This window comes from Sabethes cyaneus, chromosome 2, assembly GCF_943734655.1.
Source record: "Sabethes cyaneus chromosome 2, idSabCyanKW18_F2, whole genome shotgun sequence".
NCBI lineage: Eukaryota > Metazoa > Arthropoda > Insecta > Diptera > Culicidae > Sabethes > Sabethes cyaneus.
Genome location: NC_071354.1, coordinates 72,261,038 through 72,286,701, shown reverse-complemented (window position 1 = coordinate 72,286,701; position 25,664 = coordinate 72,261,038). Strand labels below are relative to the sequence as shown.

Here is a 25,664-nt window from a genome sequence, read left to right as displayed (position 1 = left end):
TTAGTCTGCTCGACCGCAATTGCTTGTGGAGCCCATAGTAAGCACGACTTCCACTGATAATACGCCTCCGAATCTCACGGCTGGTATCATTGTCCGCCGTTACCAGTCAGCCAAGGCAGACAAATTCATCGACTACCTCAAACTCATCGCTGTCGATCAATATACTACTGCCCAAGCGGTGTCGTTCGGCCTAGGTTCCGCTGGCCAGCATGTACTTTGTTTTAGACGTATTTACCTTTAACCCAATCTTTTCTGCTTCGCGCTTTAGTCTGGTGTACTGTTCAGCCACCGCCACAGATGTTCTGCCGATAATATCCATGTCATCGGCAAAGCAGACGAATTGACTAGATTTGTTGAATATCGTGCCCCGCGTGTTGATATCCGCTCGGTTCATAACACCTTGTAGCGCTATGTTGAACAGCAGGCATGAAAGACCATCACATTGACGAAGCCCTCTGTGTGATTCGAATGAACTTGGCAATCCACCTGAAATCCGAACACAGCACTGTGTACCATCCATCGTAGATTTAATCAGTTTGATGAGCTTCCTGGGGAAGCTGTTCTCGTCCATGATTTTCCATAGCTCTTTCCGGTCGATGGTATCATATGCGGCTTTGTAGTCAACGAATAAATGATGCGTGGGAACTCTGTATTCACGGCCCTTTTGGAGGATTTGCCGCAGTGTAAATATTTGATCCGCTGTAGACCGACCTTCGACGAAGCCGGCTTCTATCCCACAAATCTATTCGCAATTGTTGATAGACGGCGGAAAATGATTTGGGACAGCACTTTATCCACGAAATTTAAATCCACGAAAGTATGATACCTCAGAGATACAGCCTGCTGAGCTGGTTCGCGGAGGGGACAAGTGTGGTTTCTAGACTTCTGGAAGAAATAACCGTCAAGAACCAAATATGAAAAGCAATATGAAGTGCGTATAATAAGACGTGGATACTAAGATCAGCCTTTCAGTACAGGATAATAAAAAAAACACACTGAAAGAGCAGCTTTTACGTGAAGAACTATCTAGTAACCTTCACCGTAGATTGAGCACAATCCAGTTAGAATCCAGTTTGAGGATTCTAACTTGCAAGAACAATCTTAGATACTTAGACGTGAGCCGCGAAGCCTACCAGCATATGAGTAACGTTGTTTTCAGCTAGGATTCCCTCCGCAGTTGGAGACATAGTGCAAACTCTTTCTTTTATATACTTTTAGATTTATATCATAGCGATTCAACAAAGTCTGTAATATTTTCGATTTCAAAATGATAGACCATGAATTATAATTTTATGGTGGTGTAAGTAGTTGAGAAAATCTTTTATCCTCAACATGCACATCCTTTCGTTGGTCGCTTTCCAATCCATTACGCGATCCAGCATTTTGCCCCAGGGATAGTACGATTACTTTGACTCATTTAACAGTACCGTCTCAGTCGAACAAGCATAGGACATAGGGCCTTCGTAGAACTAGTTATTATCACTAATTTTGCTGAATAAAATTTGGCTGTATTTTTTGTATTTCCGGCGTTAGAATGCTGTCAACTCATTAGTAGAACGTCCACTGAGCTATGACTTGAATAATTATGACTTTATAATATATTTTAATTGTACCATGCAACCCAATAAGACTACTAGAGTTAGCATGTCCTTTTACTCTTCAAAATAGAATTTTTACTAACCGCAAATAAACTTTTTTACATCACTTTTGATCTACAGTACCTGTACGAATTCGGATGGCACACGAAGGGTCTAATTGGCATCACCGAGCCGCGCCGAATCTCGGCCATCACGCTGGCCGATCGGGTGGCTTCGGAACGGGGAGAGCTTACCGGCGATACGGTAGGCGTTTCGATACGTTTTGTGTCGAAATGCAACGTGGAGAGCACCAAAATTAAGTACATGACCGAGGGGATTCTACTGCGGGAAATGCTGGCCGATCCGTTGCTCACCCAGTACAGCGTCATTATCGTGGACGAAGCACACGAGAGAAGCGTTCTCACCGATACTGTGGTAGGGTTGCTGAAGAAAATCATTCGTAGAAGGAGTGCCCTGAAGGTCATCATTTCATCCGCTACGGTTGATGCGGAACTCTTCCAGGAATTTTTCAACTTGAAGAAAAAGAAAGACGAGAAGGACACCTCGGTCATACTTTCCGTGGAAGGTCGCATGTATCCCTATGAGGTGTTTTATTTGCAAGGTAAGGTTTTGATCGTTAGGCTCAAAAAGATATAATAATTTTGACTACACTTTCAGAACCTTGTCCAGACTACGTGAAGGGAACAGTGGAAACGGTAATGAAAATCCATCGTAGTGAGAAACCGGGGGACATTCTTGCGTTCTTGACGGGGCAGGAAGAAGTGTTAAAGGCACTCGATCTTTTGCGTGAGCATAAGGAGGCTAGTGGGAAAGATGACTTGACAATACTTCCCATGTACGGAACGTTATCCAACACGGATCAGTTGAAAGTTTTTTTCAACGCCCCTAAGGGAGTTCGGAAAGTCATTTTAGCTACAAACATAGCGGAGACTTCCGTGACAATTCCAGGAATTGTTTATGGTAAGCCGGCTTGCAACTTGAATCTATAAAGAAATTCTAATATCAACTAATTTCAGTAATTGATTGCGGATTTGTAAAGTTGAACTGGTATTCAGCCGAGAGCACCACTAACAGTTTGGTAACAGTACCGACTAGCAAAGCAGCCGCGGAACAGCGAGCTGGTCGAGCTGGAAGAATTCGCAGCGGGAAAGTGTACCGTCTCTATACCGAAGAAGAATGGGATAAACTACCTGATTATACTCCACCGGAAATGCGCCGAACCGATCTCTGCAGTACGGTTCTATTTCTAAAAGCATTAGGAATTGATAATATCTTGCGGTTCACGTTTCCTTCACCTCCGCCGGCTAAGAATCTGCTGGCTTCACTGGAGACTTTGTTCGCTCTGGATGCACTCGACTCCGATGGAAAACTAACGTCCCCGGTTGGTTACTTCCTAGCAGAAATGCCTATTAATCCAATGTTGGCTAAAATGTTGTACAACGCCGGCGAGATGGGATGCTCAGAGGAAATTCTTATTATAATAGCCATGCTGCAAGTTCAATCAGTTTTCTCGAAACCAGTGAGCGGCCAGGCATCTATACGAGCCCGTGTTGCAAAGCGTAATTTTGAAGTTGCTGAAGGAGATCTGATCACACTTCTGAATGTGTATACAGCTTTTGTTGAAAATGATCGCACGAAAGAATTCTGTGGACGAAATTTTTTGATTTATCGGAATTTGAAACGCGCACATGAAATCAAAACCCAACTTTGCAACATGCTGGAACGAGAATTAAACATACCACTGCTTTCTTGTGGTGACAATGTGGAAACTATATGCCGCTGCATTGTGTCAGGATTTTTTCCATATGCTGCTTATTTGCATCACTCTGGAGTTTACAAAACGGTACGAGGTGACACAGAGCTTTCGATTCATCCACTTTCGGCTTTGTATACCGTAGAACAGCCACAATGGGTTGTATTTTGTGAACTGTTGCATACTACCAAATTGTTTATGAAGGATATCACAGTTATTAAGCAAGAATGGCTCACAGAACTGGCACCTCACTATTACCATAAAGTTACGGTCGGAAGAGATATTTTCTAAGCCTTAATATACTTGGAGTTTGAAAGCCAAATAATTTCTTGTATTTTAATTCGATGACCAGTTTGGATGGTGGAAGTTTCGAATATAATAATTAATTCCAAATTAACATTAACTTTTATTGCTTTTCTTCTGTTAAAACCTTAACAATGTCTCTCAGCACGTGTGACGTGGTACAATCTGGTAATTCATTTACGCATGCCTTTCCCGTACCACCTAATCCACCAACGCGTGGATCAATCGGCAGTGTCCCCAGGTGAGGCACTTTTGCCAGTTCTGCTAGCGCTAATCCACCTCCCGAAGAGAATATATTTGTACACTCGGCACAATTGGGACACACAAACCCGCTCATATTCTCCACAATCCCAATAATCGGTATCCCAGTTTTCTTACAGAAAGTTACCTCTTTCCGGACGTCTTCTAGCGCCATTTCCTGAGGCGTTGTCACAATAATTGCACCATCTGCGTTTACTCCCTTTAAGTTTTCCATGACCGTGATGTGTTCGTCCGAAGTGCCCGGAGGAGTATCAATAATGAGATAATCTAACTCATCCCAAGCGACGTCCTCTAAAAACTGTTTGATCATTGCAGTCTTCTTGGGTCCTCGCCAAATAACGGCTTCGGTTCGGTTCTTCAGCAGAAACCCAATCGACATTACGGCCAGTTTCTGTTCGGCACTGGTATAAACCGGTACCCATCCTTCTTCGCATTGGTGAACATCGTGATCTTCTAGTCCTAGTAAGAATGGAATGCTGGGACCGCACAGGTCAATGTCTAATAAGCCAACCTAAACGAAAGTGTTGATTAAAAAACATGCTAAATTTTGCTAATTCAAATGACTCACCTTATAACCGGATTCCGATAAGGTTAACGCGAGCTGCGTACTCACTGTAGACTTTCCGACACCGCCTTTTCCGGAGAGAACAAGGATTATATGTTTCACTTTGTCCAGCATTATAAAATACCATGTAAAACAAATGTTCCGAAAAATAAACTAAAAACCAAATTACGGCATAAACAGCTGATTACAACTTATAAAAATAATAAACAACACCGTGAGAACTGTGACGCGACGCGAAACGTAACGATATGCTATGCGTTACGCGTGGTGAATATGAGTGCTGATTGAAATTACCACAGCGCTAAATATAAAAGACTAGCAACTGATCATTTGAAGATAGTATTAACAAAAGGGCGAATGTCGCAAGCGTAAACAAACCGAGTGAGGGTTGATTTTCCTATGCTGGTCCAGCAAAAAGTAACTCTCACCCGTTTTGTTTACATTTGCGACATTCGCCCTTTTGTTAATTCTATCTAGATTTCTTACGGCTCTTGTCGTTCTTACCAAGGGCATGGTGTGTTGCTATCTCTTTCTCATGTAGGAGTGAATAGAGCAACTTTCAAATGATCCTCGGTAAAGGGGAATTCCCAGCAAAGTTTTTGGTTCCTGTCAAAATTAACATTTTGGTACCTATGTCGACAATGTATGAATTTGACAGCCGCTTCACCCCGTATAAGTTCTTACTTACGGTCAGGGATGCCAGGTGATTTTTTGAAAAGTCTTCACAAATCAAGAAAAATGTCTTCATTTGTCTTCTTCCAGCTTTCCAGGTTTTTTCCCATTTGAATTGCATGGTGAAGACATGTCTTCAAATTAATAATTTCATTTCAAAATAAAAGTCTTCTTTGTAACAAAAATGTCTTCAAAATGAAGACATGTCTTCACTTCTGGTATCTCTGTGTACGGTTATAAGATCTGCCATACACACTTAAATGATTCTACCTGTAAATAGGTCGGATTTAATTAAAGCTAGGTTGAAACTACTCAAAATTGGCTTAAAGTGTACAAACTCAGATTTTGAGTAGTTTTTCCCCCAAAAAATTGGTAGTAGGAACTCAAAAGTGCGTTATTTGTCATAGAGAATAATTAAATTATCGGTAACAAGTAGCCAAAATTGGTTGAAATTTTTACCCAAAGTTTGAGTTTGTACACTTTAAGGGCATTTTGAGTAGTTTCAACCTAGCTTTAACTAAATCCGACCTATTTACAGGTAGAATCATTTAAGAGTGTAGTAAAGTGCAATGAATTACATAAGGAGCCGTTCAAATATTATGTAACGCCAAAAACGCCATTTTCATGAGCCCCCCACCCTCCTGTAACAATTTGTAACAATTTCTTACACCCCCACCCATACCCGTAACGCGTAACTTTCACAGCTCTACGTATGTTCGATCGCTCTGCCGATGATTGCGACACAGTAGCTTATTGCAATTTAGCTCACAAATGTCGGGTAATTAGTTTTTAGGTAATTTTATATATTTTGTCTAAATAGATCTTTTTTTGATGAAGTTACGCGTAACACTATCGTTCAAAGCCCCCTCCCCCAAAAAATTGCGTAACAATTTATAACAGAAACTCAACATACCCCCACCCCCTGATGCGTTACGTAATATTTGAACGGCACCTAAGCATGATTTTTGAACGAATAAATTTGGGCAATCGAGAAGGTACGCCGGGTATGTGGGAATGAAGGACACAACTCCCTTCAACTTCATTTTTTCCAACTGAATCTTCCTAGAAATGAAAGATATACTTCCTGGAAATAATCCAGTCAATATGGTCCTTCGTCAACGCCATCGTTGCCGTCAGCAAGGAACTGGACTGGTTCAGTAGCTACTCGTCGCCAATTTCCCAGACGTCTCAAATGTCGCAAGTCGCTTCCTACCTGGTCGAACTATCTTCTAAGTTGGGCTCACTCGTTCCTGGTGCCGATGGAGAAAATTATTTTCGTCGCACCGTCATCCGGTCTTTCAGCACAAGTAACAGTTTGATCAGCGGTAAAAGTTTTGGTTTAGAATGGAAAAGAGAGAAAACAGGTTGATCTTGTGCAGCCATCGAATGCTTTGATCGACAGGGACCGAAGAAGTTTCCAGAAGAGCAGCAGCAATCTGACACTTTCGTGTCTAACCTCCGGTTAGCGACACTTCTGATCATCAGAAGTTGAAGTTGAAGTAACACTGCCCGTTATCGTAAGTATTCGTATTAGCGCTCAACAAACATTTTTCCCCATCTTCTGTTGGGTACTCTTACCACTGCGTCCATTATTTTAAACTATTGTGGTATGCCCCGCTGTACGCTTCAGGCTTACCTATCACTTATTGAGGAAGTGGTAGGCTGGTAGCTGGAGCGAGACAGGTGCCAATCAGGGATGACTTGGTTTATAAACCTTGTAATCCTGATCGGCGACGCAAACCAGATCTCCCTAGGCTCTAGTAGGCCATTTTTGAGATACTGCAGTCTGCGTCCTATTAGCATCACAGAGAACAGATTAACAGCCTCGAAGGATGTAATCGATTTTTTGTGTGTAAAATCTGTCCGTAGCGCCCTCCAGAAATAGTTTGCCAAACGCATAAAAAAATATCCATGTACCTTTATCAACATTTCTTTGTGCTGGAGTTATAATTGTTGTTTTTGAAGGATTAATGCCTAGGCCTTCTTTACTGCACCAAGATAGTGTGAGGTTTAAGGCCCTTTGCATTCTATCCGATATCACGTCGTCGAATTTTCCACGAACCATAATGACTAAATCATCAGCAAAACCCACAGTTTCGAAACCTATTACCTCTAAGCTTCCCAGAAGATCATCAACTACTAATGACCAAAGCAGGGGTGAAAGAACCCCTTCTTTTGGGCAACCTTTGGTTGCAGTCACCGCTGTTGACAGCCCTCCTAGCTCCGAGGTGATTTGCCTATGTGTGAGCATATGATGGATCCATTCGACTATACAGTTATCAAACTGTCTTTTCGTCATCGCATTTGCCATTGATAAATAAGAAGCATTATCGAAGGCCCCTTTGATGTCGAGAAGCGCGCCTAATGCTGTTTCTTTCGATGAAAGAGACTTTCCAATTTTTAGTTGAATAGAAACTTATTCAACTGTTGTACAGCTAATTATTGGGTAAGAGGTAGAGGCCCCTAATAACCTGTTTTACAACAAAAATGTTCGTTGGTGGGCTCCACCATTGTAGGCGATAATGCTGCACACTGTCACCAACCACAAAGTTTGAAAGTCTGTAGTACCGGGCGCAAGCTTCCATTCTATGGGCCCTGTTCGTTACCAGCAGAGAATAAAGTGGTCAAGTGGATTGTATGAGGATACCGTTAGAATTTTTCCGATAATGATCAAGTAAAAATCACGTAGCTCCCTGTGGCGAAATTTACGTGATTTTTCATGTAGAAAGGACTTGAGAATTAATTTGAATGTAGGTTTACCAACTCTTGTTAGTTTTCCCTCGCCTCGACTCATCGAATTGATACCGAATGCCCGAACAACAAATTGCCGAAATCCAAGTGGCCGAATTTGTCACTGTTAAGCTGAATTCCACCGCTGACGCGAGTATACCGTCTATGTAGTCGTCGATGTGGAAATACGTCCATGGCATTCATTATATATAGCAGGTCAGGGATTACCGTAGTGGATGCATTTTTTGCCATCTGTCACGATTCGATTCTGTCTGTTCTGTCTTTTAAGCAACAGACCACAATGTGATTGGGCATAAGAGGTTATATCGAATAAGGGTTGTTTTCTTAAAAATTATTCGTTATTTGTACCATCCACGTATTTATAAGGTGGTTCATACTAGTGCTAACGTGATATGACATTCAATGTGCATACGATTGAAAACAGCAATTTAATAACGTTAACAATTTATTCAAACAACAATCGCAAATGATCCTCATTGAGGGCAATAGCCAGCATGATCATTCCCCCTAAAAATATACCGCATATTTGCGAACATACTATTCGCAGCCTCCTGGTAACCTGTTTCGCTTGTGACGCTCCATCAATGGCATCGATTCGGTTCATTTCCGGCACTAAATCTGCTAACGCGATATACAGGAACGTTCCCGCCGTTCCAGCGTATATCCATCGAACAACAGATGCATGCAACCCGGTTACCAGCAAACCGATCAACATGCCTGAAACGAATGTAAATGCTTAACTTAAATTTTCTAAATTGAAAATGGATTGTTTAGTTTACCTGCAAAGCTTAAAATCGAAGAAACTATATTCAGCGCCATTGCTCGTCGGATACTAACGCCCGTTTGCAGCAACAGCGCAAAATCTCCCAACTCGTGCGGTAGCTCGTGACACAGGATAGCGAATGAAGTCGCCATTCCGGTAACAGGATCGGCAGCAAAAGCAGCTCCTATTGCCAGCCCATCGGTAATATTGTGCAGTCCATCGCCAAGAATGACCATAAATGCCACCGGACTTAGTGGTTTTCTGTTCGATTTTTCCTTCTCTAGCATAGTGTTAAGCTCTTTTCTTTTGCTATCCTGTAAATCCATTTCAATATCTTCGGTGATGTTCGTGTTTCTCCGCGATTGATGTGGTTCGTGTGACGCAACGGGAGCTACTTTTGCATGTGAGTGACCGTGGTGGTGGCCACCATTTCCGTCAGATCTTAGCAAAGGCAGTAGCGTTTCCAGAATATACATTAACAGTGCACTCAAAAATGCACAAAAACATAACCAAACGGGTTCGTCGCTATGCTCATGATTGCCTGGTGTAGTTTCCAGCGTTTCGTTGCCCTGATCAGTGTGTGAAACTAAAGCATGCGGCAATAAATGCTGAAAAGAAGTTACGTTCTGGTATACTATAAAATATTACAAGCTATACCACAAACTGTACCATCAGAGCATCTCCACAAAGAGTACCCACTGCAAGGGCCACCAAAAAGCGCAAAATTTCGTCGTAAGCCATCGATTTCGCCAGTGGAACCATCGCAACTCCCGTGAGACCACAAACAGAAATTATTGTTACGCATACTGTTGCATACAACCAGGCTGAAAAGCAAATTTAAGCAAACGATTAGACAAGTCTGGTGAGTCTTGGCAAAAGAATACTTACAGGAAGAAAAGATTTTCTTCTCCACAAGAGGCTGATTTTCTAGCTGGTATTTTTGTTGGCACGCTCTCTGATCGATTTGAGCCAACAGTGCTGGACACAGATCCTTGAACGTCGATGGAGTTATCTTTATCCTCGCAGCGAGTATTTCCTCTACCTCGTGCTCTTGTTCATCGGAATCATGATTGTGATCGTGATTATGTGGCAGTGATCGACGGTGCCTATTGGAGGAACCCATTTCGTAATTGAAGTTTGCGCTTAGAATCTCTGCGGTGTTGGTTGGTTCTTCTAGGATTAAATGCACGATGGACATCGGTGAGAGACATGATTTTCGACGATCTGCACGAAAAGAGTAGATTGGGAGCGCGTGAATACTTTGTTGCTTATCACTTCTGAAAACAATCGTGTAAGTAATTCAGGATATTTGAGCGATAAATATAGAATTTGTGCAACGTTTTAGTAATAAAAGTGTACTGTATAATATTAATGACATCATGGTATGGTACGCGATGGTACGCGAGCCCCCGCATTGCAACTGATGCACAGCTTATCAAACAAGCAACATTGTAGAATTTATTGCTCTAGTCACAAGACATAGGATGCTGCGATAAATCCTATTCATATCTGATATAATCTTCAGAATAAACTCTGTGTAACCAAATAATAGTCTCAGCTTAACATAATCTTCTCATACCCTCTACTGATACATTAAAAAAAGATAAAAGACACATTGGGTATAAACTTTACCGTGAACGGAGTTGATCGGTAACATCCGGTGTTCTAGTAGAAATTCAACGTTTAAGACCGAAGCATCGCTATCATTAAACAGCATTGATACGAACGAGAAAGGTAGTATTTTGAAAATCTGGAATATTTTTTAAATAAACGTTACAACATAGTTTTTCGAATACATCATTGTGTGTAAAATCTGTATCTGATATGATATGTCAGTACAGTTGAGTATTCAAAACCATCTAATAAAAGCGCACTCTCATTGAAAATTTTGCTTCGGTTTTTTTCTCTCTCTAGTGCACTGCTTCGGCCTTGACACAAAATGTAATCAGTTTACTAAAGGTATAGGAAATAATAAAATGTATCAAAATACTGCTATTTGCATGAAATATTTTATACTCAAAAGGGCGCAATCTTATACAGAGGAATCGGTAAAACAGCTCCGGCTGTGAGCCACCCACCATTTTAGACGTGTTTCTTAAACTAGCACTACCAAGTTAACGGGTGGCAACTAAAATTTTGGCATTTTCTCGAGGCGCCTATGCACAGCAACAAACAAGCTCAGAGCAAAATGAGAGTGTGTATGCGTTAACTCTCTATCTCCTATTTCTGACAGTATTTTTGGTTTTGCTTCTGTTTGCCAAGTTTTGCTCAAAATGGCGTCCAAACAAAAAGCATTTCGCGAGCGCGTTGTACGCTTCTAGGAATTGCACTAAGATCTCGGCAAAAAGTATACCGTAATACATTTTAAAAGCGAAAAAGTCGCTGCTTCGACTATTTACCACATCCTAAGATCCCTATCCCGTTTCTACAAAAACATCATGCAGATGCTCATGCAGAAATAAATTTGCAGATGGACAATACGTGTTCTGGCTGGATCAAGCATCATCGCATTACGCTAAAGAACGCAAATGTACCTGAATACCATTCGAGTCCATTTGTACCCAAAACCTACCAATCTGCCTCACACCCATATTCTGTATTTCGAACGAGTTGAAATATTTCGATCGAATTGGCAAATATTACGTTCGAGTTGTTTTTTCATATGAAGATCTTTCGTTCGAACCGCTGTTTTTTCGAACGAAATGTCAGTTTCGATCGAAACATAAACTCGACCGAAATACAGAATAGGGGTGTCAGTGTCGCTCAATTCGGGAATTTGACTTCCTTGGTGTACAAAAATAGTTGAAGGGCCACAAATTGCAAACAGTTGATTAGTAGAATCAAGAGAAGCATTCGGATAGTTGACATGATGGTCGTACAACGCTCCAGTTCCGACATCCAACGGAAGCTTCGCCGAACAGCTGGTTACGGACCGTTTTCAAATGTTCACTAATTTTTTTGAAAAATGGCCAATGTACACTCAAGTACCTTTTTTACTTGGTTTGTTTTTTAGAATATTAAGAACGGGGCAATCTAGGGACCATTCATTTATTTCACAATACATTTGGGAGAGGCTTGACATTCGTCACTTATTTTGAAAATAGTCTCTAAGTTGCATCGTTCTTGAGTAATCGGAATAGTCTCTTTGTATTCTAGCTTTTGAGTAAACAACTATCGAAATACAGCTTATAGAATGTTTTGTAGGAAATGCGTTCAAAAAATACCCAAAAAGGTTTTTCGAATGTTTTGGGTTTGATTTTTTTGGGTATCAAATAGAGTAGAAAAGGCAGTAAAATGCAAATAACCCTAGTTTTGACCCTCAAATTTTAAGTGAAATAATTTGCTCAAAAAATATTTTATTTAAATTTTTACAAACTAGCGTCCGCCCCGGTTGTGAAACAGTTAAGTTCTCCGGTTGTGAGAAATCCAGAAAATCAATTATCCAATACTTTAAAGATCACAAACATTTTCAACACTCTTTTTAGTCACATGAGAGCAAAATACGTATGTTTGAGATCTTAGACTTCTTATTTTTACATGCACTGATAGCAATTCAGATTTGGCTGATTAAATCAAAAAACTGATAAATTACAACTTTGCATTTAAGGTGTTTTCCGTTAACAAATGATTGTAGTATTTTATATTTATTTATTTTCTTCTTTATTTTTAATTTCTTTTATGCATTTTCCATAAAATTGTTTCACAACCGGGGACACTTTATTTTTTGATCAAAAATACTCTGTCTTCCAGTTTTGCTGTAACTTTTTTGTTTCAAACGCAAAATATATGCTGTTCTTAGCATAAAGATACGTAAGTCTTCTATATTTCAAATGCTTTAAAAAGATTCGAAATTAGATAATCCTGTCAAAAGTTACAACCAAAAAACACAATCGGTTTCACAGCGGGGGACATTCCCCTATAAAAATAAATTTCTGTCTGCCTGTCTGCTTGTCTGTAAACTGTATGTACCTTATAAACTCGGAAACTACTGCCTGAAAATTTGTATGCAGGGGTTTTTGGAGCCGGGAAGGTTCGTATGATGGTTAGAGATCCCTTTCCTCTCTAAGAGGGAGGCTCTCATACAAATGAAACACAGATTTTCTCCATAACGCGAAAACTAATCTAGCAAATGGTACCAAATTTGGTATGTGAAGGTTTTACGAGACAGGAATTTTGTCCATGGCGGTTTGAGACCCCTCCCAAGTAACAATTCTAAAGCCACTTAGTATAACTTGAATTTTATAAAGGTTTTATTGCGGCATTAATCAGTACCTCTGGTTTTATTGTGGTATTGCGCAATACCAAGAGGATACGAGTCCAAACACACTTATAGCAAGCTAGAAAACCATAACAAAACTGTTAATAAAGCAAATTTATTGTGGTTGCTTATATTACCATGTTTAAAATTGTTGGCTGCACCACGTCTCTTATAAACTTACCATGAGTGTGGCGTAGCAATACAAATTGGCGCACTGATCAAAATTGATCTTATCGCAGTTGCTTGTCGAACCGCAATAAATCTGTTACTTTTATAAAGCTATTAACACGGTAACATCCTGACCAAACATATTGATTGCTGATGAAGAATAGTGAAGGTCAACACCGAAATAATTTTTTTATGCGAGGCCATATTGCCATATTCTGTTTTAATTCGCAAAAACCCGAATTAATCCACCTAGCAGTGTGACCTAGCCTCTACTGCCGCAATAAATATTTTTTAACTTCCTAGGAACATCTATAATTAACTTGACTATATTTTTAAATATCCGTTCCTCAGAGGTGGGTACCGCTAATCAGCTAGCCGCTAACCTTTTAGCCAGCGAGTAGTGCGTTCGCTAGGTTTCAAATCTGTTAGCGCTTTCATTAGCTTCCGATAAGTTCGGAAGGTAATAGAAGCGCTAGCACATTTAAAACCTATCAACGTGCTACTCGCTAGCTAAAATGTTAGCGGGTAGATGAATAGCGGTGCCCACCTCTGCCGTTCCTTATTTTTCAAAATTCTTATATCTGAAAAAAGGTAATATCTGAATCTGAAAAAATAACTAAATAGAGCATTAGATATGAAAAACGAAAAAGTGAAATAGGACTTTTTCTTAGTTGGCGCTCTTTCAGGTAATTATTTTTGCATGAAAATCGAAACTAGAGCTTCTTTCGAATAAACTTTAATGAAAAAATAGTCATTAGTTTGATCGTATCGTTTATATGATATTGCCTTTTAGATGTTTTAGGAAACGATGAGATCAAAGAAACAAAAGCAGTGCAATAAACATGCTTGAGGATGGCCATATGACCGACATAATTTTCGGCGCTTGTTATTTTTCCTGAAATGAGTGGACCCATATTAATTTATGTTTTAAAATATGATACATGACATATGATATTATCTTTTAAAGTGTCACTAGCGAAAACAAATTGTACAGAATTATTAGTATTTCTTCCTATTTTTCATACAAAATTTCTAAGCTCTAGCATCTATTGATTGGAAAAGCATCTATTGATGAGCAAAATTTGTTTGAAATTGGTATAAATTTATTCGGGAAAATCAACTCATTAGTATTTTAAATACTATACACCACTATACCTATATGATTAAATCAAATACTTTTCTTCGCTTTTTGCTTTGCTCGTCCGATTGCGAGTAACAGCAAGTAAAGAAAATGACAATTGAAATGTTCCTCACTCTTCTTGAATTTTTATGCAAATTTTAAAATTGCAAATCGCATATACACACATACACGCATACATACATACATACATACTTACATACATACATTCATTCATACATACATACATACATACAAACATACATACATACATACATACATACATACACGCATGCATACATACATACACATACATAACACATACGTTGAATACAATCGACCCTTGATTAATTTATTTCGATTTTATACATTTTAACGGTTTAATATACGGCGCTGAAGTGTTAAAGTTTGAATAACTTTTGAATCAATCGTCCGATTTTCAGTAACTTGGTTTCGTTTTATAGATCTCAACAGTAACTTTCAAATGATAATAAATTGTAGGATGTTTCCTATTGAATTAATGCTTATATGCAACAAAAAGCAGTTTTAAATACATTTTTTTCACATTTCTTTATGTAACTTTCAAACCACAAGCCCATTCGTCATGAAATCTTGAAGTGAAGGTTTTAAAAGACTCCCCTTTCATATGCAATCAATTTTATTCAAATCGGTTAAGAGACCTATGAGATAATGAAGTCCCATATTTTTCATATTTTTATACATAACTTTTGAACTAAAAGTCCGATCAATATGAAATTAAATAGCGAACAATAAGACACCTCGACCTTTCATTTGACACTAAGATCATTAAAATCGGTCCAGCCATCTCCGAGAAATGTTGGCTCAATCAAAAGCGTTCCACACACACACACATACACACACACAGAAAATGCTCAGTTTTCGAAACTGAGTCGAATGGTATATGACATTCGTCCCACTAGGCTTTCTTTCGATTTTCGGTTTTTCGAGTGATTCCTATACCTTTATACTATATTTTCATATAGTAGAAAGGCAAAAACTTCATCAAAGTAAAGTGTTTTGCAAAAAGAAAGTTATTATCAACGGTTTTCCTGTCATTGGAAGCAACTAAAATGGTTTTGCTAGAAATTGAGATTGGCTAACTGATTAGGGTAAAGAACTAGTTTTAAGCAGTCTAAGCGGGTCACTGATTGTTTTACCTTATTACAAGCGATGGGTTTACTAAGTGGGGGATATCAGCATACCAATCTTCTTGCTATCTTTAGTTCTTCAAGCTGTTACCATTGGAAGACACTATTGTTGAGCTAAACTTTTGATTTTTCGCTTTAAAAGTTGGAGCGGCGGAACTAATTTTGAACACACCGAACCCATTTTCACCCGGAAGGTGCTATTTTAAGCAATCCTGAAATCTGATTTTTTTTACGTCCCGTTAAAAAATCCCTCGAACTTTTCCCCCTATTCAGTAAGTTCGCGTTCCTATTCGCGACCTACTAATCGGCATCTGATGCGTAATCGGCATAGCGTATCGGCATAGATGCGTAAAATGCCATCTATCTAAATTGTTTATCGGGGCATACACTCACCGCACCGTTCGGCAAACGGTATTCGTCGTCTCTTTCATTCTCTAGAGTTCTTATGGGAAACTGCGAGTTTGACGTCTCACTCGCTGTTAATAAGGATGGTGGGAGAACAAAAGAGGCAAACATAGAAGTGCACACGGTCTAACTTTAAAACAGTGTTGTCAAAGCAAATAACATTGAAACACATCGTTGCTTTATTAAATCACTGAGAAAATCTTCGAAAATTATTGAAAAAGCTGTCTTTTGTGTTGTTTTTAATAAAGAAAACTTAATTATGAACATACATTTCTCTTGAAAGTATTGAACCACGTTTGCACCATAGGAGGTTTCAGTTAATTTCAAACTTAAACTTCTTATTTCCAGAACCGAAGCAGTGTCTTGGCAACACGATAGTTCATCAGTTGTGCTGCAGCTGCTGCTAGTGGTGAACAGGTTCCGTCAATTCAGAATTTGTTTTCAGTTTTGTTAGAAAATAATAAAACTTTTGGCTAGTGACAAAGCCTTAGATAATAGAAAAAAAGAGACTGAATAATATGGTATGTGACAATTGAGTGCTTGACTTTCAGAGTGGTTGTAATCAGTGCTGAAAATTTGATGAATTCGTTAGTAGCGAGGTGGCGATTGCTGAAGAGCAGCTGAAAAATGTACGTTTTTGGACAACAATTTTTAATTCATCATATTTCTTGTCGGAAACCCAATAAATTGTGTTTGTGTGAATCAAATGTATGGTTAAGTGATTTGTGAAGATGATCCTATCAAAAGATTTTGAAAATATGAATAAAAAAGTGCATTTTCGGATCATTTATGTTCAACTGATTAAAATAGGTAACACTGCTTAACTCGTTACTTACCCTATATTTATTTTGTGAAAACAACCAGTTTTCGAAAATTGCAAACTTTCAGCAGCGCGTTAGTTGTATCCACTTATCATATCCATATGCACGATAAAATTAAATGCGCACATGCTGCAAACCAACGAAATTGCTTAAAATTTAATTCCATGGGATATTTTATTATGGTCGTTATATACCTAAACCAAATCGATCAGAATAATCTGGCAGTAAAACTTTAACTTTGCTGCTCACGGATGTATGTTCAAGTTGATAAAGCTGGCGAACTTATTTAGCTTTTGTGCAGAGCGAAAAGTGAAAAGTTTTATTCAATTATGGCGATGGCTGTCAAGCAGCGACAGCTTAACCGTTTTTATTGCCGCTTTCAATGAGCGTGATACGACTATTTGAGTTTATAACCTGATTCTTATAGAGGTTATGAAAATACTAGCTGTAAACCGCACGCGTTGCCTCGCGTCTAATTGAGAGCAAATGAGAGGTACGCTATGTAACGCTAACGCTATGCAACTCTATGAGGTGCAACTACGTTACTTTTGCTCGTCTTGAATGCAATCTGGTATGATTGGTTTGAGTCTTTACTTAATGTGGGCGATTATTACCACGAAAATACATATCGCGCCCCTTGATTTGGCTACAGACAAGGCTCTTATATATATAGATTCTGAGGAGTGGGGCACTTGTTCAGGAAGCAGTTTTATAGCGGTCATCAGAAAGTTCTGGTGGAGCTCATAATTTTATTAGCGGGCTTGGTCATGAAAACCACTATACGAACGTAATAAAACTAGGAATTGTTACTGAGGCTCCTCCCTCTAAAAGGGGGAGCTGCCGTACAAATGAAACACAAATTTTTACATAACTCAAAAATAAAAACTCATGGTTTCATAGTTAAAGTAACTACCAAAATAAATAATCTAAGATTGAACTCCTCAGAAACTTGCAAAAGCTCAGATCGCGACAAAGATAGTCTGAGATTTACAATTTATGTACAGTACAGTTTAAATTGTGGCATTACGAAGTTTTTTTGGCAGTAAATTTTGAGGCGCTATTTACATTCGTTTATAAAATAATAAAATAGTCTCAACCGGTGATTTGTACCCGTGTGGTGGTGGAAAGCAAACTTTTCGTGACACATGGCACTGTGAACCAGTGGTGCCTAGGCATAAGCGGGCCTAGGCACATCGCCTAGGGTACGGGCCAGATCAGATCGCCCATGAATGCCGCGGGCCGCAATAATCTCAGGCCCTTCCTGTGCATAACAAAATGTAAACTATGCGACAACAAAAACCATTTTCTAGGAATTACCACAAGATTCAAACCGGAAAGCATTCAGATTTACAACATGCACGAGGCATTACGACTAAACTGAGGGACTCCTAAGTCATCAAAAAATTTTCTCATAAATCCACCATCTTTCAAAGCAGTCCGCGGGCCGCAGGAATCATCTCGAAGGGCCACATGCGGCCCGCGGGCCGCAGTTTGGCAATCACTGCTGTATACCATGATACATATGTAAGAGAATATTAAAAAACGCTTGTCTGTAGATTCTATATTTGGTCCGTGATGTTTTGGTCAGATCTTTCTTTCTGTCACTACGGAAAATGGCTCAGTAATGCTGTACTGCCAACAATATGCATGTCGCACCAAGAACAAAAACTCTTCAACCTCACCGGTGCTGCACCCAATTGAAAAATGTTGGGCAATCGTTGAAGGGAGCCTCAAGAAACCTAACGATTGTTTGTAATATTTTTCCACCCTTTGCTTTGATCCGCTCTAGACGCTCTAGACTAGATTCAAAAATGTAAGCTATTTTTTAAACCTGATACTGCAAATAAAGAACTCTATGTATGCCACTTATATACTCTATTTTTGCCTAGTAAATCATACAAATCCTGTAAAACGTGTAGTCTATTATACATTATACTTTCATATTTTTTCGTAATATTGGTTCACGTACGAAAACTCGCTGGACACTTTCAGTTAGCTCGCCAACATTGATGTTATCAATAGTTCACATTTTGCACACGAACACAGTCATACCTGTTTAACCGTTTAACTAGATTACTCATTTCAATCATCAAGATCAAGATGCTAATTTAAAACGTGCTGACGACTACACTTCTAATTAAGCTAATTTCAGCACTGTTGACACACTTTCGTTTGAATTAGAACCCATAAAGTAAAACGTAGCCGCGTAGGTTAAAATCTAAATCCGTGTTTCTGAACTCAAAATGGAATTTAGTGTAAAAATAAAACTAACCAAAAAATCATTTAATTCGTTTCAAGTATTTTTTTCCAGTTTAAAAAATTTGATTAAGTATTTCCTTGTTCTAATGACTTTTTTCAGACCTCAGTTTTTGATACATAACCTTAAAATTCTCAGCTTTCTTGAGAACCAATTACCAATATCCATAAGTAACGGGTGGCAACTAAAATTTTGGAATTTTTTTCTCAAGCTGTCAAAAAAAGACAAAGATACAGGAAGAAGATCTGATTTACCGAAATTAAAGATACATTATCCATTGTTGAAAAAAAATTAGTGTACATTTGAAAACGGTCCGTAACCGGCTGTTCGGCGAAGCTTTCGGTTGACGTCGAAACAGGAGTGTTGTACGGCTTTCATGTCAACTTTGCTTTTCTTGATTCTACCAATCCACTGTTTGCAATTCGTGGTTCTCCAGTTATGTTTGTAAACCAAGGAACTCAAAATCCCGAAGAAATTTTTGATTGGGCGCACTGAGACAGATTTTTCGGGTCGTGGTTCTTGGGTAAAAATGGGATCGAATGGATATTCAGGAACGATTGTGTTTTTTTTGTGTAAGGCGGCCAAAACACGTATTGTCCATCTGTATGATGGTTTTGTAGAAACGGGATCAAAATTTTCTCCAAACATTCGTCTGGTGTATCTTAATTGATAGCCAAACCAGAGGGCTTGTTGTTGAAGGAACGAGAAAGAGAACGATGTCCTTCTGCGTCCATAATTTTGGCTGGTCTTCCACTACCTTGGTTGCGAATAGTTGTTGGGCATCTTAGGATATGGTAAACAGTCGAAGCCGCAACATATTTGCTTTTTAAATGTTGTGCCGTATACTTTTTGCCGAGATTTCTGTTGCAGTTCATAGAAGTGTACAACGCACTCCCGAAATGCTTCTTCTTATTTCGACGCCATTTTTAGCAAAACTGGGCAAGCATAAACAAAACAAAAAATATTAACAAAAAAAGAAGAGAGAGAGCTAACACATACGTACTCTCATTTCTCTCTGAGCTCGTTTGCTGTTGAGCATGAGGGCCGCGAAAAAAATCCAAAATTTTAGTTGCCACCCGTTAGTTCAATATATTACGATTTACGCACATTTAAGCCATTTTGCATCAGGTGTAAGATTTACCTATATGTTTAACACAATTTTTAAACCAAATATTTGATGATAAAGCAAATTGATTAAGATGTAGGTTGGAAGTAGGGTAATGCGGGTAGGGAAGTAGGGTCGTTAGCGTTGGGCCACTGTTATAGTCCAGCTATCACGATTTTAGTAACTTGGGCTATCTATGCACAAGCATTGTAAAACTTCTTACTGTGGCAGCTAACTTTTCACAATATTGTGAACAGGGATGGTTTGATCACTTTGACTTAATTTTAATTGATTTGACAGTACCGTCTTAACGGGATCAAATATGACAAAGATATATATGGGACATTTGTAGAACAGGTTATTATCTATAATTTTACTGAATAAAGTTTTGCTGTATCTTTTGTAGTTACGGCGATACAATGCTAGTATCTTGTTAGTGACTAAATGAACGTTCATTTAGTCACTGATGAGTTACTAGCGTTGTAGCACCTTAACTACAAACAAACTTTGTTCAGAAAAATGGTAGATTAGAACTAGTTCTACATTGTCATATTTGGCTCGGCTGAGACGGTACTGTCAAATGAATCAAAATTGAGTCAAAGTGATCGAACCATCCCTGATTGTGAGTTTCAATCGCGTATTCAAGGCACGCGTACTAAACCTTATAAAAAAAAGTTTGCCAAGGTCATTGAACTTTTATTTAAGAAATCTATACCTATAAAAATGGTTTCGTGTTTGTCTGTCCCTATGTTTCTTATAGAATCGAAAACTACTGAACCGATCGGAGTGAAAATTTGCATGTAGGGGTTTTTGGTGCCAGGGAAGGTTCTTATGATGGTTATAGATCCCTCCCCCACCAAGACGGGGGCTCCCATACAAATGAAACACAAATTTCAGCATGACTCGAGAACTAATCAAGCAAATGAAACAAAATTTTAAATGTGGGTATTTTTGGAGATAAGAATTTTTTCTATGATGAATTAGGACCCCTCTCCCTTTTTAGGAGGGGGGGTCCCATACAAATGAAATACAAATTTCCTCTATCTAGGTTTATTTATTTTCCTAGATCTATTGACCTCTATTACTTTCCTTCAGTTGGGCCCCCCCTGCGAAATGTTACTTTCTACGAAAAGATTTTCCGTGAAAAGGTACATCCCGCGTAAGATTTTTCGCGAAATGGTATTCTGTGAAACTCTATATTCCGCGTTATGGTCAACCGAGAATTTGTGTTCCGCAAAATGATATTCGGCGAAATGGTTTGTAATGATGGCGAATATTTAAATGCTATCCGCTTTATTTTATCAGGCTAAGCAATGGGGGGAGTTGTTTTCTACTTTACTGTGAGAAAAATTTGTATATTAAAACACCCTTGAACCCATGAAACTTGCAAAACTCAAGGTTGTGACAAAGGTCATCCGAGATTCACGATTTATGTACAACACAGTTTAATTTGTGGCAATACGAAGTTTGTCGGGTCCAAGGTGAGTTGACTAACCTTGGTCGGGTCAGCTAGTGATTCATAAAATGTAAATATGAAGATAAACATTGAAAATATATTACGAAGACCATTGGAAAATCCCGGCCAGTAAGGTTTTTGGGGGGTACGGCGATATGCAACAAAAGTGCTTATTGTAAAGGTCGGGCCTCTTGTGTAGTCAAGATTGGGCCACCTTAATTTTAAGCGCAGAAGCACAATATTCTCTAAAGAACGTCAGTCACGTCAAATGTTATGAAATAAAGCAAAATTAATACGATAAAAACCTGAATTGGTGTTGTTTTTTTCATTGCAGTAGTGCACTTTGGAAAAAGCGATCGTATTAATATTGATTTTACAAGTTCGCCCGAATTTCGTAAAAATGTAATTAAAACTAAGATATTTGGACTTATATGGGCCCTTTTTCAAGGAATTCATTCTTTTTGTGTCTCTCATAGTCTCTTCAACACGTGTTTCTTGGAATTTCAGCAGTGGTCCTAACTGTACAATATGGCTCGACATTGACAATGTTTTTTTGTCTTCACGTATTGCACCTGACAGCAATTTAACGAGTCCTACGCAAATTCGTTTTTTAATAATAATTATCCTGTACTTACTAAATACATTGAAAATATGCTTGTCAAGCAAGGAGGGGTTCAGTGGGGAGGCAATAACGAAAAACTGATGGTTCAAATTGCTAAATTGCAAGCATGCGTGGTAAACGTAGAAAATAACCACCGCTAATAATTTTCGCGTGGGACTCTAAATAGGTGGAAACTCCGCAATAAGTGCAAATTCCTTTTGAAACGGAAGTTATGGCCTAACGCCAAAAGGTGGTCAAAAGGTCAAACGTAGTAATAATAGTGAAAATTTGATGATCCTTACGCCTTGCTCTTCATTTATAGTTTTGCCAAGCATAGTTAGGCCATTACAAATATTTAAAAAAGTTTTTGTCCCTTCGGTGATGGGCCATTGAAGGGGGGGAGGGGGGTGGGGTGCGAAAAAAAACAAAGAGAATTTTCTAATCGAGCAAAAAAAAATGGATTTTAGACATTTTTATTTAAAGTTTAAACGTGAAAACCAAATCTATTCTTGCTTTTAATATATACATTGTTATTTTCCATGCAAAAATCTACGAAAAAAAGACAAAAACGAAAGAAATTTTTTTGGCCGATTTTCGGAAATTCCGCTGTTCAAGCTCCTACCTAGCGCCTCCACGTGGCCATACCCAATAATACTCGATTGAGTAGCTAAGCTAGGAGGTGCGATGCCGCGTGGTTCCCAGATGCAGACGGCTAAGCCACACGGTCTAGGTAGCAGGTAAGTATAATAAGTTATTTTAATTATTTGTTTCGTTTTAGCTCATCAAGCACCTCCTATTATACAATTAAGACTCTAACCATAACAACCTTAAATAATGCACATGGATATCGTAAGGAAAAATTAAATTAATTATTGGATATTAGAATGATGGAAACTGACGTAATTATTTTTCATTCGAAGGATTGATGGTGAGATAGTTCTATTTTTCCCATGGGAGCATACATTTAATTTTATTTTTAATATTTTATTCATATCGTATATTACTGGGTACAAGAACACCTATGAAGATTGCATGAGTTTTTGCGCATCCTCTTAAAGTAGGTGGTCAACTAACGTACCCATTTCTACAATCGTAAGGACATGGCCAGGTGTATGGGGTACTTACGTGTACATCATATCAGCCACCCATGATGTGTACGGTTGTCTATGCTATGCTATGCTATGCTATGCTATTTTCGGAAATTCCGCTGTTTGAATTTCTATTTCTATATCATGCTAGAAGCGTAAACTCAACTCGTACACTCATTTTAAAAATGATTAAATTTAAAAATTTAGCTCATATTTTACAAATTATTTTTTTGCCCCTCGATTTTTCAACCCAATTTCCAGGGGGGGGGGGACAAAAACTTTGAAAATGATTTGCACTGGCCTTAATAACTTTCTGCTGCAGTAGTTTCCGTCTGTTGTGACCAAGTGTGATAATAACTGTTAGCTTCGCGATGCAATATCCAAATGTCGAATCACACAATCGCATAGTGAACGGATAATCGAGAAATTTTGCATAAGACTTTCGCTTCCTCACAAACAGCATCCCTCTTTCCAATGCTCTAGTGCGGAAATACCTAGATGATTCGGCAGTTTTTGGTAACAGCGAGTGACTGATATGTCTTTCACTCATTCAATAGCCCAACATTCAAAGACGTTGAGGACTGCACAACAAGAAGGTCAAATTACTCTCGAGTGGCATCGCTTAATTTTCTAATCTTTGGTCAGCAATGTCATACTCTTGAGGTAATTGATCTATTTGGCATTACAATTATTATTCGCCATGCATAGTATCTTAAGAGTTAGTTTGGGTAAAGAACTATCCAACGTGATAATAATTAATGAATTTGATTTTCACGCAGAAATTGTTCTTGGTAAAGTGTATGCGTTTCGACAAATTCAGTAGAACAAATATTATTAAATTAGCACACTAAATTTATTTTGACAAACTGACGCAAGCTTGAAAAAACGGGTCTGTTTAAATATTTATTAGACTCTTAAGCCCAGTAAGAGTTCATTTTTCCTTGATAGTCCCGCATTGATCTCACTTTGTTTGTTTACATTTCGTACTCAAGCCATTTTACATGTTTGCGAGATTTGATGTTCGCGCGAAAAGTGTATCAATCAAAGTATATTCTACTGTAACGGGTCAATAATTGACTGAGTTTCCACCATCAAAGCATCACTGTTAACACACCATAATCATCATCAGTGATGATGATACTGGACGATCACAGCATAACAGATAAGACAATAATGGATTTTGTTTCAAACAAAACCCATTGTCGGGCACATTTTTGTTTTGTTTTCATTTTCATGCAATTCACGTTTCATAAGCGTGTGTCATTCGAGATTGCTTTGTTGAACACAATCTCGCATTTAAGCTACCGGAGGAGGTAGCATGCTGCTGATGATCTGATTTAATTAATGCCTCTAAACCAATCCTAACTACGATGAAACTGAGTCAAGTGCACGTGACTATATTTGTCATATGCCTCTTGTACATTCAAAGCAGATGTGCATGACGTGATGCTCGTCGATAACCCTAATCCCCCTTATTATCCACCAAGATGTTAATGAGAACCGTGCGCAGTTTCTTACCGTCTCGGCGAGGATGGCGATGGTGGGGATCATGAATCTCTTTAAAGATAATTTCCTGCCACACTTCATTGTGCCACTTGCTACTTGCGTTATCAACGTCATCGCCACTATTTAGGCGACTGATTTTATCTCTCGGTTCGCTGGCGGGGTTGTCCTCCACGGCGCGCACTTCGTTCAGCGTACGAATCTGATCCGAACTGCGGATGATCGCGTCGTGCTTCGGTACATGCAAACTGTGGAACTCTGATCTTTCAATGTTATTCGGCGTGACCTCAGTTGTCTGTGGTGCTTGCGTATTTGCCACCGTGGCGTATGTTTGCCGTTTTCTCCCAACACCCACCTCGCCATCCTGATGGTCGGAGAATGAAACCGTCACTTTTGGCTCATTACTACTGACAGGATTCGAAAACGGCTCCACCAGGTCTTCGGTTTTGAACCCTTCAGGTCGATGCTCGTCTAGCGTGTGCGTCGGGATGAAGTCCAATCCACCCAAGCCGAGGCTGTGCATCAGATGTTCCAGGCCCTGGTGAGAAACAAAGAAAGAAGACAGGAAGCGACCAAATAAGCTTGATTACTCAAATTGTTTGCGAAGTGAACGTGAATGAGTGATTCCGTATTATGCAAATAGTGCGTAATGTGCAAAACAAAGTCGGCCTACGGCCTGTTAGTAAGCTTAGAACAGTATTGTTGACATAAGATTGTTGTGTTTTCAACCGTATGAGGCAAGTGTAATCCTGGATGACTTGCAAGGTGATATTTAATCGGCTGTAATTTGTCAGTCAGTGACCTTTTCTAGAACGCTGAGTTGCGTTATGCAGATCAAGACATATATTTAATTATGCAAAAGGTTCCATTCCAAACAAATTGCTTTTTATGTTATATGGACAAGATGTTATTGAGGTACGATAGAAATTTATTGCTGATTAGTTCTGTGTTTTGCTGTGAAAATATTAAACTTCAAAAATTGTGTTAACTTTCATTTTTTCACTCAGATCAATTTTTTTTTTGATAACGCAAAAGACGAATTGATTGTCA

The 25,664-nt window shown here is 38.9% G+C and overlaps 3 protein-coding genes across 3 annotated transcripts in view; 1 reads left to right on the top strand and 2 right to left on the bottom strand.

The window, feature by feature from the left end:
* LOC128734081 (probable ATP-dependent RNA helicase DHX35) overlaps positions 1–3,642 on the top strand; it is a 33,937-nt gene extending 30,295 nt beyond the window's left edge. The window contains exons 3-5 of the mRNA XM_053828081.1: positions 1,719–2,199; positions 2,256–2,558; positions 2,615–3,642. Of these exons, the coding sequence (XP_053684056.1) occupies positions 1,719–2,199; positions 2,256–2,558; positions 2,615–3,642 (1,812 nt within the window). The remainder of the gene's footprint in view (positions 1–1,718; positions 2,200–2,255; positions 2,559–2,614) is intronic.
* Positions 3,643–3,757: 115 nt separating this feature from the next.
* LOC128737296 (cytosolic Fe-S cluster assembly factor NUBP2 homolog) lies at positions 3,758–4,646 on the bottom strand. Its single transcript, XM_053831902.1, has 2 exons — positions 4,484–4,646; positions 3,758–4,426 (listed from the first exon to the last, which is right to left on the bottom strand). The coding sequence occupies exons 1-2, from the start codon at positions 4,592–4,594 to the stop codon at positions 3,758–3,760; spliced, it is 780 nt and encodes a 259-aa protein (XP_053687877.1). The 5' UTR covers positions 4,595–4,646.
* Positions 4,647–8,339: 3,693 nt separating this feature from the next.
* LOC128734788 (zinc transporter ZIP10) overlaps positions 8,340–25,664 on the bottom strand; it is a 28,515-nt gene continuing 11,190 nt past the window's right edge. The window contains exons 2-6 of the mRNA XM_053829133.1: positions 24,630–25,152; positions 9,555–9,890; positions 9,336–9,490; positions 8,683–9,274; positions 8,340–8,620 (exon numbers count right to left, since the gene is read on the bottom strand). Of these exons, the coding sequence (XP_053685108.1) occupies positions 8,349–8,620; positions 8,683–9,274; positions 9,336–9,490; positions 9,555–9,890; positions 24,630–25,152 (1,878 nt within the window). The 3' untranslated portion in view covers positions 8,340–8,348. The remainder of the gene's footprint in view (positions 8,621–8,682; positions 9,275–9,335; positions 9,491–9,554; positions 9,891–24,629; positions 25,153–25,664) is intronic.

Excerpts from the sequence above, each read along its gene's own strand:
- LOC128737296 (XM_053831902.1), bottom strand. The coding sequence starts at position 4,594 with ATGCTGGACAAAGTGAAACATATAATCCTTGTTCTCTCCGGAAAAGGC. Across the intron at positions 4,427-4,483 it reads TATCGGAATCCGGTTATAAG|GTTGGCTTATTAGACATTGA; the intron begins GTGAGTCATTTG and ends ACTTTCGTTTAG.